The 22,403-nt window shown below is 37.3% G+C and overlaps 1 protein-coding gene across 1 annotated transcript in view; it reads right to left on the bottom strand.

The window, feature by feature from the left end:
* The window catches only part of LOC107750036 (synapsin-2-like), a 47,978-nt gene extending 25,917 nt beyond the window's left edge, over window positions 1-22,061 (bottom strand). The window contains exon 1 of the mRNA XM_016565288.1: window positions 21,350-22,061. Within this exon, the coding sequence (XP_016420774.1) occupies window positions 21,350-21,711 (362 nt within the window). The 5' untranslated portion in view covers window positions 21,712-22,061. The remainder of the gene's footprint in view (window positions 1-21,349) is intronic.
* Window positions 22,062-22,403: the final 342 nt, after the last annotated feature.

The raw sequence follows: 22,403 nt of genomic DNA, 5'->3' as shown, positions 1-22,403 counted from the left end.
GAACATGCTTCTCAACTCCTTGTTCAAGCTCTTGTTCTGTCCAGGCTGGACTATTGCAATGCTCTCTTGGCAGGTCTTCCAGCCACTTCTATCAAACCTTTACAATTAATCCAGAACACGGCAGCAAGATTCATCTTTAATGAGCTGAAAAGAATGCATGTCACACCTCTGTTTATAAGTTTGCACTGACTACCAGTAGCTGCTCACATTAAATTGAAGGCATTAATGTTTGCCTACAAAACCACCACTGGCTCTGCACCCCTTTACCTAAATTCATTACTTCAGAGTTATGTGCCTCTAGAAGCTTGCGTTCTGCAAGTGAACAACGCTTTATTGTTCATCCCAATGAGGCACAAAATCACTTTCACACTTTTTCATTAACTGTTCCCTCCTGGTGGAATGATCTGCTCAACTCAATCCCAGCAGCTGAGTCCTTAACCATCTTCAAGAAACGACTAAAAACACATCTCTTCCATCTTTATTTGACCCACCAACTCTAGCACTTTATATTCTATTTTAATTCTACTTTATCTATTTATCTTTTTTTATATAAAAAAAAAAAAACTAACACTAGCTTTCTATTTTTTCTATTCTATGTACTTGTTTTTTTTTTCTTTTTGTGTGTGTGTGTATATGTGTGTGTGTCTATATATATATATATAGATAGATAGATAGATTAATACCTTGCTACGTGTACTGCGTTAGGCTAACCAAGACTTGTCATTTGCACTTACATATTTTTGCTCTTTTGTTAGTTTTGATTGTCCTCATTTGTAAGTCGCTTTGGATAAAAGCGTCTGCTAAATGACTAAATGTAAATGTAATATACTATTAGGGCTTTAAGGTTTTAAATGACTGTTTTGACTGACTGTTAGTCTGTTCGTTCCTTAATGACATGCAAAGCTTGATGTTTTGGCTTCTTTTGGACAATTTTCATTGTCAGAAAACAATATATGAACAAACTGGCACTGTTTCTGTCTGAAACATTAAGTTACGTAATAAAAAAATGACAAAGACCCATTGATTAAATGAAAACACATAAATTAAAAAGTAAAAACCACCGTAATAACACACATTAATAACACACATGGTAGAAAGGCACTTGATAAGTCAGCGTTCATCTTAAGTAGCCTGTTAATGAAACACCATCATAACAAAATAACAGAACATACAACACAGACACCCTAAAGTACCTTAACAAAAAATGAGAAGAAAAATTATTTATTTAAAATATAATCATATGTTATGCATCCTACACAAGGACTGTTTTCATCATAAATTGTATGGTAATTCATTGTATGTGCCTAAATTTGAACCGTAAATTTGACAGGATTTACAGTAAAATGTAAATAGAATATAATTTGAAGTGTATAGGTAACTTTCAGTTAATCAGTTACCAGTTAACAGGTTTTTACAATTACAAACTTTTAAAACAGATTCATTGCTTAGATGTCGCTTAGAAACAGTCCAAGCCATTGTTGCTAGTGAAGCAAGCATCTGTACTAATTCTAGAAGGTCATTTTAGAACTAGTAAATGATGTTTGAGACATTTCTATGCAGTTGCTGCAGAGAGAGAAAGAGAAAGTGTGTGTAATTATCTGTGTCTACCACGGTTCTCAGCAGTGTTGGTCAGGAGGAGCTCTACAAATAGCAACATAATTAGTTGAACTACTGATGTTCTCCAGAAGATAATTGGACAGCCTCTTAAATGGGCTTTGAAACACATGCTGAATAAATGAAACAGTGACGCACATGACTGACTGGGCTTGAAATTCGCTGTATCTGTTCCTGTGCACCCAGTGCTCGGAGTTAGACACACAGTTAATTCAAGTCTGAAGGCATTTAGTTTGATGTTCATAATCATGTTTCTTGCTTAATGGCTTTGTGCAGTTTTGTCATTAATAAGTGACATCTGTAGTTCATATTGAGTGTTACATTTTAGACACAAGAATTATTATTACTATTATTATTTTCTGCTTCTGATTAAAAAGAAACCACTGAACGTGTTGCAGTGGCAGAAAGAAAAACGTGGTGCAAGGCATAAAAGTTACTCCCCATTGAAAAGCATTATATTGAAAATCGTGCTGAGTGACACGAAAAAAGGGAAATTCACGTCTGTGAACACAAATCAATAGATTAAAATTTTGTGACTATGTCACAAAATGCCGTGAGACTAGGTTGAATGATAAAGGGGCCCTGCATCCCAATGTGCATACTAAATAGTATGTGAGATTAGAAGATGTGTGTCCCTTGAAAAGAGTAAGTCCCTGGATGGTGTACTATCTGCAGTAGATTTTCGAAGTGTGGATCCATGCACGCTCTGTTGGCTAATATTATGCCCAAAATCCACTGCACCTTGGAGAAGGATTCGGTTCAGAACTACAAACACGGACAATAAGTGTTAAAAAAAACTACAAAGATGATGGATGTGCACGGCCAATGGTTAAGTAGATGCTGCGTTCCATTTGCATTCGGAAGCTGGAAATACCAAGTCGGATTTATTTTTCCATTACAGACCTAAAGGTACCAGTATAAAATCACACTAAGTAAAATATTGTTTAATTATTGTTATTAAAAAAGAGGGGTGCTGTATTTAGTGTTCTATCATCACCTGTCACGCGGCTCACGTCCAGTGTGGACATGTTAGTGTGTGGTTCGCGGTTTACATTATTCTATCACATATTTTGCAATATTTGTTTTGCTTCATTTTTGTGCTGTCAGCACTGTCTCTTTAAAGATATTAGATGATTCATCTTCATTCAGTTGCTTATGTAATCTTAGTTCTGCAGAAACTTTTTTTCTGCTCCTGTGATGTGTCTGTAATGCTCAGAATGCTACACTAGCAATATAAAATGACTTCAGAATACATATTACACCCGCGGGCATCCGTTCTGATGTGATCTGAGAGCTGCATGGCATCGGTGGGAATTCAGTGAACTGCAATTCATTACATTCCTGAAGGTGCCCTGCTTGAATGCTAGAGATCAGTCAGATTGTCCTGGATGGCTTCAGGTGTCTCTAGGTCTCTGTTCCCGTGGCTACTGTTTCCATGGTGATTTCTCAATAGTTGGTCTAGATGATGGCCACCCATTAGATGTGTGCATCTTACTGTGAGCTCAGGTAAGGCAGTGTCTTTGAATGGTGCTCTGTATATTTGCTGTGACATTATCCTCTGAAATCTTGACAAATCGCAGAAAATTCAAATGGCATTTTCCTGCTATAATTAGTGTACGCATTCGGCTTTGACAGAAATGTTAAAAGCTAATGCATTTCTTGATGTAGAATACAAATCTTATTTTGGTTTTGATGCATTTCATCTTTTTAACTGCTTCTATTACAACCAAACAGAGCAGCAATGTTCTTGCAAGTAAATGGGCCCCCAATGAATAATAAACTGTGCTTAGTTATGGAGTTCAGTGGTCCTTTTACAAAAACGTAAAAATAAATAAATAAACAAATAAAATAAAAATAAAAATAAAAAATGCTGCAACAACAGTTAATTATGGAGAAAAAGAAAGTTTTCTGTGTTTAATTGTAATATTCTAATTAAATATAATTTTCACACTGAACCCCAAAATCAATGTAGAACCAACCCAAAGGAAGTGCATTTAAAAAAAAAAATTTGTTTAATGGCATCTTTTGCTTAACCGTAATATGTACAGATTATTTTGATAAATGCATGTGTTGCTGCTTGCTTGTTTTAGCTCTGGAATCCTCATAATCCAAAGCTGATTTTGAAATACTTTTTTTTTTGCTTCAAATCATAGTTTGTAATGAGATTCCTCGCAGAGATGTTTTGGTTCAAGTCTTTAACTCTTTACTGAAGAAACAAAAAAAAAAAATGGGCTGACATTTTTGCACTGTATCTCTGACTATGATGCTCATTTATATCTTCACTTGTTTGCTTCAGGGATTTTTAACATACAAAATGGAGCAAAAGGCTGCATATAGTTTTTTAATATTCTGAGTTCTAGTTTCTACAAAATAGACTCTGTTCCAAAAAAAACTAGATGGAAAAACAGCCAGCAACACCTTTTCCTCAGCACTGGATTTCAGTGCTGAAACACATTGCTTCTAGATGTACCAAGAACATCCCTAGTGAGATCCAAACCTGCAGTAACAACTTGAAAGATCAAAGACAATTTTTAATATAACTCCGACTGGATTCGTCTGAAAGAAGAAAGTCATATACACCTAGGATGCCTCGGGGGTGAGTAAAACGCAGCCTACTTTTCATTTTTGGGTGAACTAACCTTTAACTTGAAGGTTTCCTTATATTCTGCTATTGGAGCTACAGCAACTCAGATGCCTTCGATCAGCAGTACAGCGACTGGTTAACCTCCAGCTGTTTGCACGCAGACCCTCGTGTCTCCAGACGTGGACCGGACTCATGACTAGTGTGGTGTGGTCACAGGAGAGACGTGATGATGGGAAACTGCTGCCAGCGCAACTGATGCTTAATGGGCCTTCTCAATCCAAGTGTTTTGCTCAGTAGTCTGTGTGCATGCACCGCCCGTCCTCCTGCTGTGTAACTTTGTTATTACAGTCAATGACACAGGTGACCTGATCCCAGCTCACTCGCCTCATTCCTCTTCAGAAACCTTCCTAAAGTGGTTCATCTCTCAGAGACCAAAAAACAATAAACAAGGCCAACCCATCCTGCTTGGCCAAGTTATTTATGTTCTGGTATATTTTCTTAATAAAATGATAAATGTGATAAAATGTATGCCTGGAATGCCCAAATGAATCAATGTAAATGTAATGTCTGCCAAATGCATAAATGTAAATGTAAATTTTACAAATGTGAAAATGAAAAACGAAAACGTATTTTGATTGGTAACAACAGTCACAGTCTGATTCAGGATGCGTCTCAATCAGGTCAGGGCACTGATCAGGGAGTCTGCCATTGTAAGGGCTGCCTCAATCGCAAAATCCTTCCAAAAATCCCAGAATGCACCGTAAAAAGACAAACGTCTTTTTTAGTATATTTCAGCATAAACACAAATCGCTAGACAGGTAGTGAACACATCTAGTTAACATTTATAATTAATATTCGGCTGAAATGTTGTAAGGACATTTAACAGAACAATGCGTTTAAAAAGAATAAAAATTATATCAAAAAGAGATTGGTCCTGCCTGTTGTTGATTAATTCCAGCGGTGACTTCCTACTATGTTGTCCATTGATGTTGTACATAGTGATCTCACCGGAAACTGAGTAAGCACTGTCACAATGTGCGCGGTTTACTTACTAACTAGTGACCGGATTTGTGCACACGATTCACTGATTGATTAGAGCTAGAGAGCTGATTGAGACACACCCTCAGAGACAGGCTGTAATGGAATATGCTTATTTTGGAGGGAAATTTGGCAAAAGTGTGTTGAATCAGTCTGTTCTGTGTTATTTGAGGACGGTGTTCTGTCTTTTTTATTGCTGGCATGAGTCCCATTAGTTTTTGGGAAAATGTAATTGTGCTACGAAGTCTAAGAAAAGAGGACAATTATCATGACAGGAAGAAAGCTCAGGCACACTCTAATCAAATCACAGCATATTGAAACCCTACAGACAATCCAATTGTGGCGTCAGTAAGCATATCCACCCCATGTCTGTACCTGCGAAGCAGAAATGTGAATTACATTAAGACTCCACCGATCCAAAGACTCCGACTGGCAGCTCTGATGCCAAAATACTCTTTGACGTGACAATTATCTTGTTACAGTCTATAAACATTGATTAGGTTTGCCTCTTGAGACGTATTTGGCCATCATCCATGTGGTTTTTTACTGGTTAAGCCGTCTCTGGTAGTTGTACATGGACAAGCGTTTTGAATTCAGTGATCAGCAGTGATTTGTGACGCCCTGCGGTTGTAGATCACCAGAGGTGCTTCAACCTGGATCGATCTGGATCTCTTTTAGATTTATGACATCTTTAAACAGGCCAGACGTTCTACTATTCCAAGACTTTAATGTGAAGACAACTGTAAGTAAGCTATTTATAGTTTGACTTCCCTGAATCTTGTAAAATCTGTGGTTTAAAGGGATAGTTCTGTTCATTTACTCACCCTCAGGCCATCCAAGATGTAGGTGACTTTTTCTTCAGTAGAACAATAAAGAAGATTTTTAGATTTGTTTCTGTGAACTGGCTCTTTCGGACAATTTGTTTCAATAAATTGGTTCAAATAACCAATATACATATATCTTTTTATCCACCAATCCGCATCAACTACATACAGTAGCAAGACCTTAACAGTCACCCAGAGCACCTTAGCAAAGCCTATGTCGCTTTAAACTTCTGAAGTTCACATACAGTAAGATTTATATTACCTTCAAAACTATTTATCAATAAAATTCCAGTCAAAGCAATGAGACAAATAGTTTGCCTTGAAGAACGTTTCTTTTCTAATTATTTTGCAATTCTATTTGGTTATATTAGTGACAGAAATTATTTACTGCAGCTTATTGGTTTTAGAACCAATTCATTTCCTTTCCTTTCGGAATCCAATTTTTGATTCACAATACAACATTCAGACTGATGAATGTAAAAAAAAAAAGAAAGAAAAAAAGAACAGTTAATTGCTTTTTAGCAGAACAGTGAATCTTATTTAGCGGTCAGTGTCTATTGTTTTGAACTGTTTTCTGTTTGACTGTGTGAATGCGTTTTTGGCAGATAACATGTCTTTGTGATGGAATGAATGGGTTTTCCGTGAGTCAGAAGTGTGTTGACTGGAATATCACCGAAGGCCATCAGAATGCATGCAGTGCTGCCCAATGTCTTTGCAGTCCTCTGGAGGGTGAGAGTTAGGCAGACATTGTCCCCAAAGAATATTCAATAGCTGGCAGGCCAAAGACACAGTCTATTTAACACTGGCCCTGTGGAGCCACTATGAAGTGTGACAGCATGAGCTGGTATTAGCTGCCTTTCATAAGGCTTGTCTAATATAGTGCAAAACATAAGCCGGGTTATTAGACCTCCCATCTGCACTCAACTGCATGGCAGAACTACTTTACACTTCACAAGCATTTGAAGAAAATTATTAGCTCAATTTCTTTATAGTGAATTAGTGGTAGATGCATATCGTAAAATGTGCATTTCAGTAATTGTGTTACAATTACAGCGCATGATACACCTTTGTATTTACTCCGAAAAGGTGCATATTAGTATCTTATGTGTGCATATTAGTACCTAAATGGTAAATATTAGCACCTTTTGAAATGGTATCTCCCCAGTTACAGCTTTTGATCTTTTTTTTTTCTAAGAGTGTAGCCACAAGGATGCAGCTAATCAAACAGTTCAACTAATAGGTAAATAATTAAGGAAAACTAAAGTCCCAACCATGATTGGAACAGTGCTTTTGTACAACAGTTAAATAAGCGGAAGTTAATACTGAGTAACTTACATTTTAGACATAATGTTGCCAGCCCTTTAGAAAATTAACCATGGATTTACAAAAAAAAACAAAAAAAACATGGTTACAGTAGTTAAACCATGGTAACCACAAATTAACCATGGTTTTGGTACATTAACCATTTTTATTAAACTTTTTATTAAAACTGTGGTTATACAAATGGTAATCAATTCGCAAAAAAAACAAACAAAAACTTTTACTACAGTAAAACCATGGTTAATTTTCGTAAGGGAGTTACTTTCTCAGCAGAACTGTCTCGGCACACAATATTAGTGTTTCGTTCCTGTATTATTCTGTATTCTTAACAAATCGGTTGAGTGAATAATTCAATGACTCATTAGTTCTGAAATGAGTGAGTTATTCACTGCTGATACACAAACTGGAGTAACAATGTAACCTGCAAAAAAAGTTCCTGTAAAATCCCTACCACTAATACATCGACAGGCAGTCTGGAACAAATGCAGGCAAATGCACAAGTCGCTGTGTTGCGCATGCTACACACTGTTTTGCAGATGCAGTTTCCGGATGTAATGACTCATTCACAGTTGGTGCTTCAGCTGAGGCGAGAGTCTAAATGCATGGAGACAATGCAGAACTTCTCATTAAATATAACACACTGATGAATTTTACTTATGATATGATTATATAAATCTCTATATCTCTTCCACTCTCTCCCTGCTGACCACTAGAACTATATGTAGTTCTAGTTTCCAACTGTAGTCAATGATAGGTAAAGCCTGTGTAATGTCAGTGTTCATTTGCATAATTTACTATACCTTGACCTAGCGGGTCATTTCTTTTATAGAGCATTTGAATGCTTGAACAAGATCCAAGTAATATACACTCTTAAAAACAAAGGTGCTTAGAAGGTTCTTCACAGCGATGCCATAGAAGAACCATTTTTGGTTCCACAAAGAACCATTCAGTCAAAGAACCGTCTCTTTCTTATAATCTGAAGAACCTTCTTTCGCCACAAAGCCCCTTTTGTGAAACAGAAAGGTTCTTCAGATGTTAAAGGTTCTTTATGGAACCATTTAGACAGAAAAGATTCTTCTATGGCATCGCTGTGAAGCAGATTGTCCTTGCATTCTGACATTTCTTGCTGCTTGTTTTTCTGAACAGCTTATTAGGCCTGTCACATTGAAATATTGAAGTCTGTCAAAGATTACTCTCTTTTTTCGTTAGGATCGATACTCTTCTTTGATTTCTCTCTAGTTCACTTCACATTCACACAGCCACGATTTCCCCAAGCGCTGAAGAGACTTTGCATCAATGATGTGAGATTGCTTTACAAATATTGTGTTTCACAATACCAAACCCCTGTCTGCGTTTTTCTTTTCTGTCATTTATTCTCTCTCTTTCTGGTTTCTTCCCAGAATGAATCATTTGCTAGTGAATATGCATCCTATATCATCAGCAACAATCTGTGTGTTTTCTCTGTGAACCGATTTAGAGATAACATGTAAATCTTTCTACACAGATGGACTGATTCTAGTGGACTGCATTACCCATAATTATGAAGTGAGAGACTTCAATTACCATGGAAACGGGAATCTCAGGAGCTCTGCAGTGTATTTGAATATTTATCAATAATTATAATCAGTGACTAAAAATCACCTGTGTACACCATTTTTTTTCAAGTTTTGGTATATTATTTGCTTTGATTCGTGGCACAAGAAGCTCCCACATAAGAGACATCGTGAGGTACAGCATACAACAGCATTGCCAGCATTGTACAATTTTAAAATACTGTAAATCAGTATTTATAATATTTTCAGATTTTGTAGTGTTGTGATTCATCTTATTTTGGTTAAAAAACGGTAAAAACTCTTCAGTCAGGTAATCAAAAATGTGATAATAATTAAATTATAAACATATCTATTATCAAAAGTGATAGTAGAATTGTAAAAAAAAAAAAAGAAAGAAAAAAAAAAAAAGAAAGTCATAGAGGTTTGGAGCTACATGAAAGTGTTATGCCTTTAAAGGAACAGATTTGGAGAAATGCAGCACTGCATCAGTGTCTCAGCAATGGATGCTCTGCAGTGAATGGGTGCCGTCAGAATGAGAGTCCAAACAGCTTATAAAAACTCCACAATAATCCACAGCACTCCAGTCCATCAGTGAACATCTGGAGAAGACAAAAGCTGAAACACATCCAGCATTAAGACGCTTTTAACTACAAACTGTCACTTCTGGCTGAAATATCCATAAAAACCATAATCCATAGTTCGTAATCCATAATAATGCAGTGAAAAAGTCCATATCTCACATCAAAATCCAGCCACATATTTGATGTTTTTGATCCAGCCACATCGTGATGTTTTTATCAGCTGTTTGGACTCTCATTCTGACGGCACCCATTCACTGCAGAGCATCAGAGATAGTAAAGCAATGCTACGTTTTCAGAAATGGTTTACTATGCCTTTTTTAAGATTTCTTTTTTGGCATTTAAACATACAGTTTATTGCTTAACTTGTTTTAACTGCTTTTTGCATTTACATTTCATGCCTATGTATGTCTTTGTATGTTTTCTCTAATTTGATGAATGCTCACTTACAGCTCTGAAGGACATAACAGTCTTTATCACGCTGTAAAATAATTGCTTCAGCCTCTCACCTGCATCTCAGATCTTTAACAATACTTCTCCCCAGTGAGAGGTTTTCCACTCCTCAGCAGTTTATGTGTGGAGCAGCTCAGTGCGTCACACAGTGTTTGCTCTCAGAGTAACACTGCTGTAAAGAGAGAGTGGATCAAAGCCCTGACCGACACACTCACGCTTCCTACGACACGGCCGCTCAGTACACCTCTTCCACACCGCACCACGAGAAAGGTTACAACTCACTCTCCTGTTCAGCTGAGCCCGATCTCTGCCGGATCATGAGTCACACAACACTCTGACAAATGAGATGAACCAGAGGAGGAAAAGAAGAAATCCTGCTTCATCCAGTTTTGAGTCTCTAAATCGTCATGTAAAAAGTAATAGCATATTTGATCAGTAATATTTCCCTACATCTTTCTAATAGTGCTGCATGTCAAACGATTAATCGCGATTAATTGCATCCAAAATAAAAGTTTTTGTTGACATAATATATATGACCCTGCAGCACAAAAGCAGTGTTAAGTCGCTGGGAGTATATTTGTAGCAATAGCCAACAATACATTGTATGGATCAAAATTATAGATTTTTCTTTTATGCCAAAAATCATTAGGATATTAAGTAAAGATCACGTTCCATGAAGATATTTAGTAAATTTCCTACCGTAAATATATAAAAACTTCATTTTTGATTAGTAATATGCATTGCTAAGAACTTCATTTGAACAACTTTAAAGATGATTTTCTCAATATTTAGATTTTTTTGCACCCTCAGATTCCAGATTTTCAAATAGTTGTATCTCAGCCAAATATTGTCCTATCCTAACAAACCATACATCAATGGAAAGCTCATTTATTCAGCTTTCAGATGATGCATAAATCTCAATTTCAAAAAAATTGACCCTTGTGACTGGTTTTGTGCTCCAGGGTCACATACATGAGTGTACTGTTTATATTTATTATGTATAAATAAATACACACATGCATGCGTATATTAAATAAAAAAGTGTTGTGTTTATATATTAAATATGATATGAATATATACATGTAAATATTTTCAAAATATATACTGTATGTGTGTGTGTTTATATATACATTATAAATATACACAGTACACACACATATATTATGTGAACAAAAACTTTTATTTTGGATGCGATTAATCGTTTGACAGCACTACTTTCTAAACACGTTTTTCAAAGTATTTCATATTAATCATGACATTTTTGTAATCGTAAATAGGACATAAAGTCTTTATCACACTGCAAAGGTGGCACAGAAGCGCTTCTGAAGTGGCTTTCAGGCGCCTTTAATGTCTTTTACAGTTTAATGCTGCTCAGAGGTGACATTAATGCATTTACACAGACGCAATTGCAACTGTATGATTTGATACTAGAGGCTGAGGTGGTTCAGAGCAGGCTTAATTTAGTCTGGCTTTTATTCTGCATGACGAATTTTGAGCAGGCACAGAGAAGCCTTAACTGAGCTGTGTAAAGAGATCTTTAATGCTTCTCTTTAAGGCTGCTCTGTGCTTTGTGAATACACAATGTTGCATAATTAAGCCTGCTCTGACCCTCCTCAGCCCCTAGTATTAAAGTATAGTTGTGACTGGAGTGTAAATGCATTCATGGCACCTCTGAGCAGCATTAAACAGTCTGTGTAAAGACACCGAAATGCCACTTCAGAGGTTTTTGCCTCTTTTGTCTGTATTTGATCAAAAATAGTAATACTGTGGAATATTATTATAATTTAAAACAACTATGGTGGCAAAGGTGTTAACTGTATTGTGTGTGTATGGACATCATGTGTGTGAAGAGCAGAATGAGTGTGTGTGTGTGTGTAACCTAATCTCCGCTTGCATAAACACAGCCTCATTCAGTGTCAGGCGGTCCGACCGCTGGAGGATGACAGCACGCTGACAAACCTGATTTACACAAACGCCACTTCATGGCCAGCCTCTTTGTCTGAACATTCATCAAGGGTACAGTTACACTTCATGATTATTTGACATCATCTGAGAAGGAGAACTGTTAATCCCATCTTAATTTCCAACATCAGACAGCATCTGTCCATTTCTGACAGTAATGAATGACATTTCAAAAACTGATTTTTACATGCTTGTTTTTTGACTACCTATTTTATTTAAAAGTTTTCTTTTTACACCAATTTTGTTGTCCACCAGACAGGAAGAAATCATAAGTTTAGTCACTTTAGTCAATTTGCAGTCGGCCTGATTTGAGGAATCATTCATGTCTATCATCACTAACACTGACAATTAAACACCACAAAACCAGTCTTAAGTGTCAATTTTTTTAAATTGAGATTTATACATCATCTGAAAGCTGAATAAATAATCTTTCCATTGATGTATGGTTTGTTAGGATCGGACAATATTTGGCTGAGATACAGAATTTATAATTTTGACCCATACAATGTATTGTTGGCTATTGCTACAAATATACCCCAGCGACTTAAGACTGCTTTTGTGCTCCAGGGCCACATATACATATTCAATTAATTTACATTATTCATATTCAATTTCTGTTAACGTTCTGTATTCTTAGTCATTATTTTGAAGCAATGCATGATTTTTTTATGTCAATGTAGGAATTCCTGCCAACATCTCTCAATGTCAAAATGACTGACAGGCAGCAAGATACACAGAACTACGCTAAAATTAGACGAGGCACAGATGAACTTGTCTATGTCAATCATTTCATCGCAGAATACTTGATACAAGATGAATAGTAGGCTACATAATGAACATCAAATCATTTTCTTTCCACACAGAGCTGTAACATCACACGAGTTCGGCTCCTGTCTTTCTCACACATTGTTTTTGGCTGTGTGCGTCTACACACTTCAGGCTGTTTGTGTGCTAAAGTGCACAATGGGATTTCTTCTTCTTGCAGTTTGTCTTACTTCAGATTTGAAAAGCTGTAGCCTGAGCTGAGTTGCTTCTCAATCAAATGTACGCTAACTGAAGCATTATGGGTTTTATTTGTCAGAGTGGGCTGATAGCTGCGGGGGAGAGAGCACAACACACTCATGCAGGCCCTGATCTATCAAACAGAGCTATTATTCATGAACTAAACACGCTATACAAGACGGCTGGGTGCCTTTCTGATGTTATAGTCATATTAGACAGACTTTTAGTTCAGTGTTTCTCAACAGGTTTCGTTTCTGTGCATTATGGAAGCTTATTTCTGCCAGCGATTAAAAAAAAAAAAAAACTTTTGTATCACAATTTTTTTTCCCCAGAATTTTGAGCTTAACAACTGGCAAGCTATTAAAGGTAATTGTGAGTTCACATGTTTTTTTACTCATGTTTCTGAGTTTACATCTCACAATTCTGTCATTTCTTCTCAGAGTTGTGAGTTTATATCTTGCAGTTGTGAATTCGTTTCTTAGAATTCTGACTTCACATCTTGAAATTCAGTTTTTTCTTTCTGGCATGGAAAAACATTAAAAGACAGATTGTTAGATATAAACTAAATTTGTAAGAAAAAGGGTCCAAATTGTGAGGTAAAAAGTCTTGAAATAAGCTTCCATAGTGCACTGTACAGACTGTTGATGAGCTGATGATATAAGTGCAAATTTTATGTAGTCTGGGTCATATTTTTCTTTACATCATAATTTTTCAGGATGAGCTGATGTGAAGCATCTGTCCATTAATCTGTGCAAATAAACTCAGTATAGGTCTATTAATTTCGATGTTCTAGTATGCATATATTGTTCACATTTAACAGTTTTTAGTTGTCTTTTTAATAGTCAGATGTGTGTGTGCATGTGTGTTAAGCACAAACATTATTTCACAATGTTCTTATTTTCAGTTTAGTCTGTCCTCTGGTCTGCTGATGGTTTCTTAATGACGTTTTCTCTGTCGAGGTTGAATGTGTTCGAATGCAGTTTGATCTACAGTGGCTGGAATGAAATGTCACATGCTAATGGAGACTTTCCTGATGCTGTTCACGGAACTACAACCCCAGCCTTCTGAAAAGCTGATGAGAAAATAAGGTAGCATAATTACTGAAAGCTAGCATAAATATAGCTGCAAGCAGCAATTACGGGGTGAAGCCCAGCATCAGCAGCCTCAGCCGTACACCAAATACCCCAAAGTCTATCGACAAGTGTGGCAAGTTTGGTGAGAAGAGAATTATATCTATTTATATAGAAATAAACACAAAAGCATTAACCCTTTTACATTTGGTGGTGTTCATTCGGCATGCAAAGCCAATATTTTTACATTTTGCCTGCAATATAAAAAAACAGCCATCCCTCTCATTGTTTAGTGTTTTATTTTTTATTTTTCTGATCAGGTGAGCTGGCTAAAAGCAATTCACTAAAGTTGTGTATGCAATAAATCAGCATGGTGTACATGCATTAAGGTGAACCATTTTAGTGAAATACAGTATGTCAGCATCAACATTTATAAGCATTGGAAATTGTGTATCATCCAATTAAGTCCCATGTCCACTTGGGCATGCTCGCCATCAAATACGTTGCTGCGTTATACAAGAACACTTTAGTGTATCATCATGAATTTCCTAGGGGTTTGCCAGCATAGAGTCACAAAGGTCTGCACCAATTTTTGTGAAGATCGGATGAAACATCTAGAAGGTGTTCAAAAAAGTAGATTTCTGTGAAAATTCAAAATGCCCAAAATCTAGTCAGAATTATAGATAAGAATTTAAACTTATCTAGTATAGTTATCTAGTATAGTTTTGCATTTTCATTATTTATAAAAGAGCAAATTATATGAGTTTTGAGTGACACGACGCTAGACGATAACAGAATTTTCTGTTTAAATAAATGGTATATATCGGTTTTTTTTTGTAATTTAGAACTGACTAAAATCCTCTAAAATCCTGTGATGTTTGTGCACAAGTACAGATTTCTGTTGATCAGTTCCTGATTTCATATCGCTGACATTCTCACAGGATTATGATATTATATCTAATGCACACTATTCCATCACTAGATACACTGCTCGACAATATTAGCCTACATTTGTCCGTTTCATGTGTCAATCCAGTCAGATAATGCCAATTTCAGACTAATGTCTGTTCATTTGGCTTTAAAGAGCACAAACCCAGCAGCAGCAGTCGTTTTAGTGGCTGTCTTATCAAAAAAGAAGGAGTGATCAATTCAGTTTAAGCCCAAAGCTTTAATGGCAGCTCATTCATCAAAGGTCCCTCTGAGGACAGTCAGTGAATCAGCACACACACTAACACACACTAAAACACTCGCAGGAAACATATTACTTGCACATACATACAAAACATGGCATTTGCACATGCATTAAGAACCAAAGACTTAAACTACTTCAGTCTGTGTGCATTGAATTTATTTAATACACGAGTTTCACAATTTGAGTTGAATTTCTGAAATAAATGAACTTTTCCACAACATTCTAATTTATTGAGATGCACCTGTAGATAAACTAGCCTACCCCATACAGAGGGGGGGAAAATCATAATTTTATATATACTGTATATATGGCCAAAAAATATATATTTGCTAAAATATGTATATATTTTCTTCTAATATATTTTTGGTCATTTTTTGTTTGCATATTTTTCAAAAGATATTTATAAGTCTAAAATATTTTATATGTTATATGCTAAAATGTGTTTCAAAATATATTTACGTAAATATATTTTCTACTAATATACATTTTTATATTTTTTAATACATACATAAATATATATATATAAGCATTTAAAAATATATTTTGTCCTCTATAAATATCAGTCCAAGAATATGCATTCACATATGCCACATTTGAAGAAAAACTTGATTTCTTGTCTATAGCATGTTTGAACATTTGGACTTCAACAAGGAACCAAAAAATTCAATATTGTTAAATATAAAAAAAATATATTAAATATTATTAAGTTGTTAAAAATCTACTTTTGATCTCTAGTAGGCCATGCACATTTGTGTTTTTGTATATAGTAATGTAGGCTATTGTAAGACTGGAAATGTATTTTCTTGCTCCTGAAATTGGCATTTAAAAATATATTTTGGTATTTTTTTTTTTTGCCATATTGTACCTGTGCATTTACAGTTGCACATGCACATTGAATACTATCATCCTATGTGTTACTGTGCGTGTACGTGCATCCTATTCTAATAACAGTATTTTTCATTCAAGATATGGCATTTCAAAGGATTAGAACAACAGAAGAAGTGTTATTCACCACACACACTCAGTGCTCAGTGAGGCTGCATAGTGTCCTCTGTGGTGGCACTCGTAAGCAACTTTATGAAAGTGAAAATGACAAATGAGACACCCTACAGCCTCATGGATATTACAGGCTTGCGGTGACCATCATGAGTCTGCAAGTGCACATCAAGTGTGTCATTTGGGACAGGGCCTGGAGTGTGTGGGAGGAGGACGGTCTGTTATCATGACATGACTTCAAGCTTCAAACTGAAATACAGCTCAGTAGAAAATAAAGCAACAGCTCAGTTCAGCCAATCAGAATCAAACGTAATTAATAGATGTCTGAACGCCATTTCTGGGGTCAGGTGATTGTATGAGCGTGCTCTAAATGCTGCAGGATCTGTTTTCTCCACTAACGTTTATTCTTCACATACTGTAGTGAGCACAGCATCTATGTGGGCTGAACTGCGTATCATTTATCACTGGCACGAAATGCATTCAGTGACTACATCTGTCAAATTCCATGAACTGCTTTCTCACTCAGACACAAAAACCAAGAGAACTCAATGTACCTGCAGGCCAGTTTCTCAAAACTGTCCAAATTAAGTTCAAAACCCAACACAAAGCTGAAGAAGACAGCAACAGGCTGCATTTCTGCAATATTACTATACTGCCATATATTCTAAAACTAAAAAATGAAATACTATCAGAACGATTAGATGTAGCTGAAAACCTTTATTAGCATATACTGTATACAAAAAGGGAAAACTAAGCAATTATTTTATACTGTCATTTAATACTGCAGTAAATTCTAAATAATAGAGTGTGTCATTCTTCGTCTTCTTCTTTTTTTTTTTTTAAGAAAACATTGTCAGTGTTTTATGAGTGGCAAGGTCTGTTGGTTGGTGGACAATCCTTACTAGTGTTACATAAGAATAAGTTGATTTGAGACTTTTTATTGTGAAATTAACTTCTGCGCCAAGATGAAAGTTGGTTATGAGAAATGTGTAAAGAGTTTTGAAAAAGTGACATTAGTATTGAGAAATGTATCCTAACTAAATAAAAAAAATAAAAAAATAAAAATAGCAATCTCATCCACTAACCACAAACACAAATTCCCATAATACTATTCTCATTTTCAACATTAGATCTGTTGTTTTATCATTTGTTACTCTGCAGCACAAAAGTAGTGTTAAGTCGCTGGGGTATATTTGTAGCAATAGCCAACAATACATTGTATGGGTCAAAATTATAGATTTTTCTTTTTATGCCAAAAATCATTAGGATATTAAGTAAAGATCATGTTACATGAAGATATTTAGTAAATGTCCTACCGTAAATATATCAAAACTTAATTTTTGATTAGTAATATGCATTGCTAAGAACTTCATTTGAACAACTTTAAAGATGATTTTCTCAATATTTAGATTTATTTGCACCCTCAGATTCCAGATTTTCTAATAGCTGTATCTCTGCCAAATATTGTCCTATTGATTCAAATTATTAATTACAATTTCCCTTATGACTGGTTTTGTGGTCCATGGTCACATTTATCATGTTTGACATTCAGACATTTTTAATTGTGATTTAATCATCTAAAGTCTGTATTTAGGCACTGAGATCATTCACTATCAGCAGGGTACACTCTTATGACACACTATTGTCCCATCAAACATCTGCTGTAGATTCTGACCTGTTATTACAGAAATGAACACATGTATTCAGCGTTGACAACAAATTATGACAATGTTTTAACAAAATACTCTGTGTGTTTTCCAGATCCTGCAGCGTCAGTGAGAATGTAATAAAGTTGTTACACATACTGAAATCAGTCCAATGAGGAATCATTAAAACACTTCAAATAGAATCCATTACTGGCATTTTGTAATATATTTAATCTAATAATAAAAAAAATAAAAACATCAGGGCTATGTTTTCTTGTTCATGATGTTTTTGATTAAATGATGTACAGTGATTTTGGTGCAAGGTAAACAATTAAAACTAAACAATTAAAAAGTTCTGGCAGGCCTAGAGTTTCTAATAATTGCACAAATAATTTTTCACCAGCTATCTGTCAAAGCTACAGGATGAAAATCTTCAGCCAACCCTCATTAGCGTTCAGAGAAATGTTGGTTGCTAAATGAAGTGCTGCATTTGAGCCTTCAGTTATTAATCTGAGCAGATGTGTGCGACATCGATGAGAATCAACAGCCTCATTAAGCAAAACAAGCAAAGGACAAACGATGAAAGATCTGTTTGTTTTATTAAGAAACGCTGCCGAAGTTTCCTAGGAGACTTGACTAGTGGGCTACTGAGATACGATTCTGTTTGATTAGGCTCTAAATATTACCATAAAACATAACCACATCATTCCATCTCATATTAATCTGCATTATTACGGTTAAAGATTGTAATATAGTTCCAGACTTTTTTTTATCAAATAAACACTTACAGTCAGCGGCTTATTTGTCATAAATGAAAACTAATTCAACATCATTCGTTTTCAAAGCCTTGGTGAGAAAATGTTCAATAGCTTGATTATCAGATGTCCCATGATTGTGTATAAGAATGAAAATAATAAGATATTATAAACATTAACATCATGATTTTCTGCAAAGCTGCTTTGAAACATCGTGCATTGTGAAAAGTGCTATAGAAATAAATTTGACTTGACATTTGTCGTACCTAAATGCAAAAGAATAAGTGCCACTGCTTTCATAAGAAATAGTTTCTCTGCTCAAAGCACTACGGAAGCAATTTACAAACCCATATGTCACACCTAACAGCGATCTTTTACAGCTTTATACAGTATTACGCTTTAATAAACGGTAATGCATTAGCTACTAACCCATATGTTATACCTTAACAGCTAAATGTTGTAGCCATTAAATGAGCAGCTAAAGCATGTGCTGTGTCTCTGTTGATGTTCAGCAGAGCAGTGCTGGATGGGAGGCATATGGTGATTGAGTTTGGATGCTGTCAAATAAGGTCAGAAGACATGATTAAATTACACTACGGTTAATATTCCATGTGTTGAGGGACACAGACTCACAAGCACACCTGCGCTCGGCCAGAGACGCACATCCAAGCAGACTGTATTCCAGAACCAGGAAATATTAAACCCGGAGCGGAAGTGGAGTGCATGAGCGCAGAATGCTTCTTTTGGAACTCATATTTAGCTGGCAGAGATTAAATACATAAACTAACTGCATGGCCAGTTTTTGACTGAAATATCAGTTTGTTATACGGTATTAGTGGTGTGTCGTTCATGAACGATTCGTTCATTTTAAACAGCAAACTCAATAAAGGAAAGCTGAAAAAACACAGCTTAACAAAACACACAAATGGAATATTAACATGCATGTATATGCATAAACGGTACTACAATATGAAAAATATCTATCTGCGTGTCGACATTTTGCTTTCCCAGCTATAATAGCATCCTCACACACGCTGCAACCACACACAGCGCACAGATGCAAGCCTCGGGCTCGCTGTGCTGATTCACCATGTCCCTTTTCACTACTTGGCAACACATGACTGCTTTTATACTGCTCTCTCTGGATCTACATAGAGGAGACTCAAGGGCAGAACTGAGATCCCGTATTCACACATACCACCGGGATTTCTCCCTTCCTTCTGGGCTTGGAGGGGGTTCAGAAAACTAGTCTTTTGCAAAAGCACGGGTTTCTCCTTAATAAAGTAGGAATTTAGGATTTTTTTTAAAATGTGCAATTCAGGAAAACCAGGGAATAGTAAAGCATGCATAGAAAAGCACACCGTCTATGAAGCGGAGGTCTTTTTCTTTGAGGAGTGGACATGGCAGATCACACAGAGGACGGAGGCCGGCGGTTATGTAAGCTTGTTGTTTGTGTCATCCACTATACAGACGATGCTATCCAGACCACAAATAATTAACCGTTCTCACTTAATGCCAGGACTGACCGTCATACTTAAATGTGGATAATCATATGAAATGTGCAGGGATAAGTTCTCATTATAAAATATGAACACAAACAGATTGCTGGCAGAAGCTCAGTGGCAAGGGAGTGACTCAGGATAATGTCTGTGTCATTATTCGGCACGACACATTGGAGATTCACTGCACATCTCCTGGCACACGTCTCAAGCTGCACTCCTACTGGTTAATGCTCAGTGTGTGGCCTGAAGACGCAACGTGCTGCATCCTTCCAGCATGCTAAATAAACCGAATTATCATGAAAGTCTTGCAAAATGAAATGCAAGTGTATGCACTTGGCTGGCTTTTATTACAGGAAAAGCAATAGCTTCTTAAGTAAGTCCTGTCAAGCCTTATGGGCTTCTCCAGTGCAGGAAAAATCAATAGTATCCACAGAAAACCCAGCTGGCTTTGCTTTCTTAGAGAGATCACATGCTGACTCCCCTGTAGGAACGCCACTGAAATATTCATGCTTGTAACTAAGGTGTGATTCCTCTGCTCTGAGCGTGTCTCTGGGTTTTTTTTTATTATGCAAAGCCTGTGAATAATTATCTCTGCTGGTCTTCTGGAGCATGTGAATTACAGACCTAAGCTCATTAATGTAATGCACCCTGAACATTCATCAGGTGCATTTGGACTGGGCTTTTCCCAGCCAATCAATCGCAGCACTGGTGTGGAGCATAGCAACCGTGACCAGCAGGCGTTTCATAATCGCCAATTAGGATTAGTCAATACTGCAAAAGATGGAAAAATTGCAGATCATTCGTATTTGAAGCAGTCTGACCTTTCATCATCAGTGATAGTATCATCACACTCATCACATTAAACAGTGATACATCTCAATCACAGCTCACAACTCACTCTGGGAGAATTTCCATCGACTGTGATGTGCATTCCCTCTAACTGCAACCAGAAAACATCAAGACAGTCTCTGTGATGTAGAAAACAGCTCTGGTGCTCAATCTGCTTTATTTGCGTCGTGACAAACGGTGTTGTAAATCAAGCCTCTTTGAATGCAGCCATCTGCTAAAGAGGCGCATAAAAAAGACTGGTGGTGCTGTCCAAGGTACCAATCAACTTCTGATTGAGGGAGAAAACTGAGACTGAGAGTGTACCTCTAAAACAAGGTGCAAACTTATCAAAGCTTTGCACAAAGCTGGTTCGAATAGCGCACAATTCAAATGCATCATTCAACAAGTCCAGGTCAAAGCAAGGAAACTCACCACTCGTGTTGGGGCTCGTCGATGACCAGCAGGATCTTGAACTTCCGCGACACCACCGCAGGACTTTGCTCCACCAGTCCCGCAGAGGCGGCGGTCTGCTTCATCACGTTGGTGATGGAGCTGAAGAACCCCGAGCCGCTGGATTGGGCGGGCTGTGGCCGTCGCTCGGGGGCTGGAGAAGCGGTGGGGGACTTGTCCGCCGGAGGGGCCAATGGGGCAGGAGTCACTCCGGCGGGGGTTTTGGTGGCAGCAGTGGGAGGAGGTGGTGGAGGTGGGTCAGGCCTCTGGAGATCCGACATGTAGCCATTGGGCAGGTTGGCGATGAAGCTGCTGTCAGAGAGGCGACGGCGTAGGAAGTTCATGGCTAGTGAAGGTTAAGCTCTGGGTAAAGGTGAGGGTCGCCTGGGATTCGTAACTCTTGTGCTGCTTCTCAAGAGCGCGGGGTTGATATTGCTGTTGAATTTCTCCGTCTTCCTCCACTGACAGCTTGAATGCCAGGAAGAGATGCTCACGCTCTGCTTGCATCTCCCTCCCTCCCTCCCTCCCTCGCTAGCGCGCCTCTCACGCGCTCCCCTCCCCCTAGTCCCTCACGATCTCCTACATCATTGCTTACGCGGCCCTACTACGTCGTACTGCAGCTGCTAAACGGGCTTTCCAATGAATATGCATGGCAGGAGGGGAGCTCCTACAGCAATTCCCCCTGCCTGTGAGTCTCCCTCCCTCTGCTCCTCAGATTGACCCGCAGACCCCGGTCTGGCAGCGCTGGGGCTGGAGGAATAGGTCTGCAGATGGTGGAGACACGCGTCAGCTTGGCTCTCTGGGGGTCTGTGAGCGTCTCTGAACATTGATCCTCTGCCATCGTTTAGTCAGTGATGCTCTCCTGAATACAGGAGCTCGATATGCCAAGCCCATGTTGGGCCATTACTGCAGAAAATACAAACAACATGGAGGCTGACGAATGGTGATCACGATCGACAGTGGCATTTTACACAACCGGGCAAAATAAATACTATTATTAGTGATTCAGTCCAGCTGGAGCAACATGAGGTAATAA

The sequence above is a fragment of the Sinocyclocheilus rhinocerous genome, unplaced genomic scaffold (genome assembly GCF_001515625.1).
Source record: "Sinocyclocheilus rhinocerous isolate Xijiao unplaced genomic scaffold, SAMN03320098_v1.1 scaffold542, whole genome shotgun sequence".
NCBI lineage: Eukaryota > Metazoa > Chordata > Actinopteri > Cypriniformes > Cyprinidae > Sinocyclocheilus > Sinocyclocheilus rhinocerous.
Note: the sequence above shows the minus strand (reverse complement) of the source record. Positions and strands in the feature narration are given on the sequence as shown.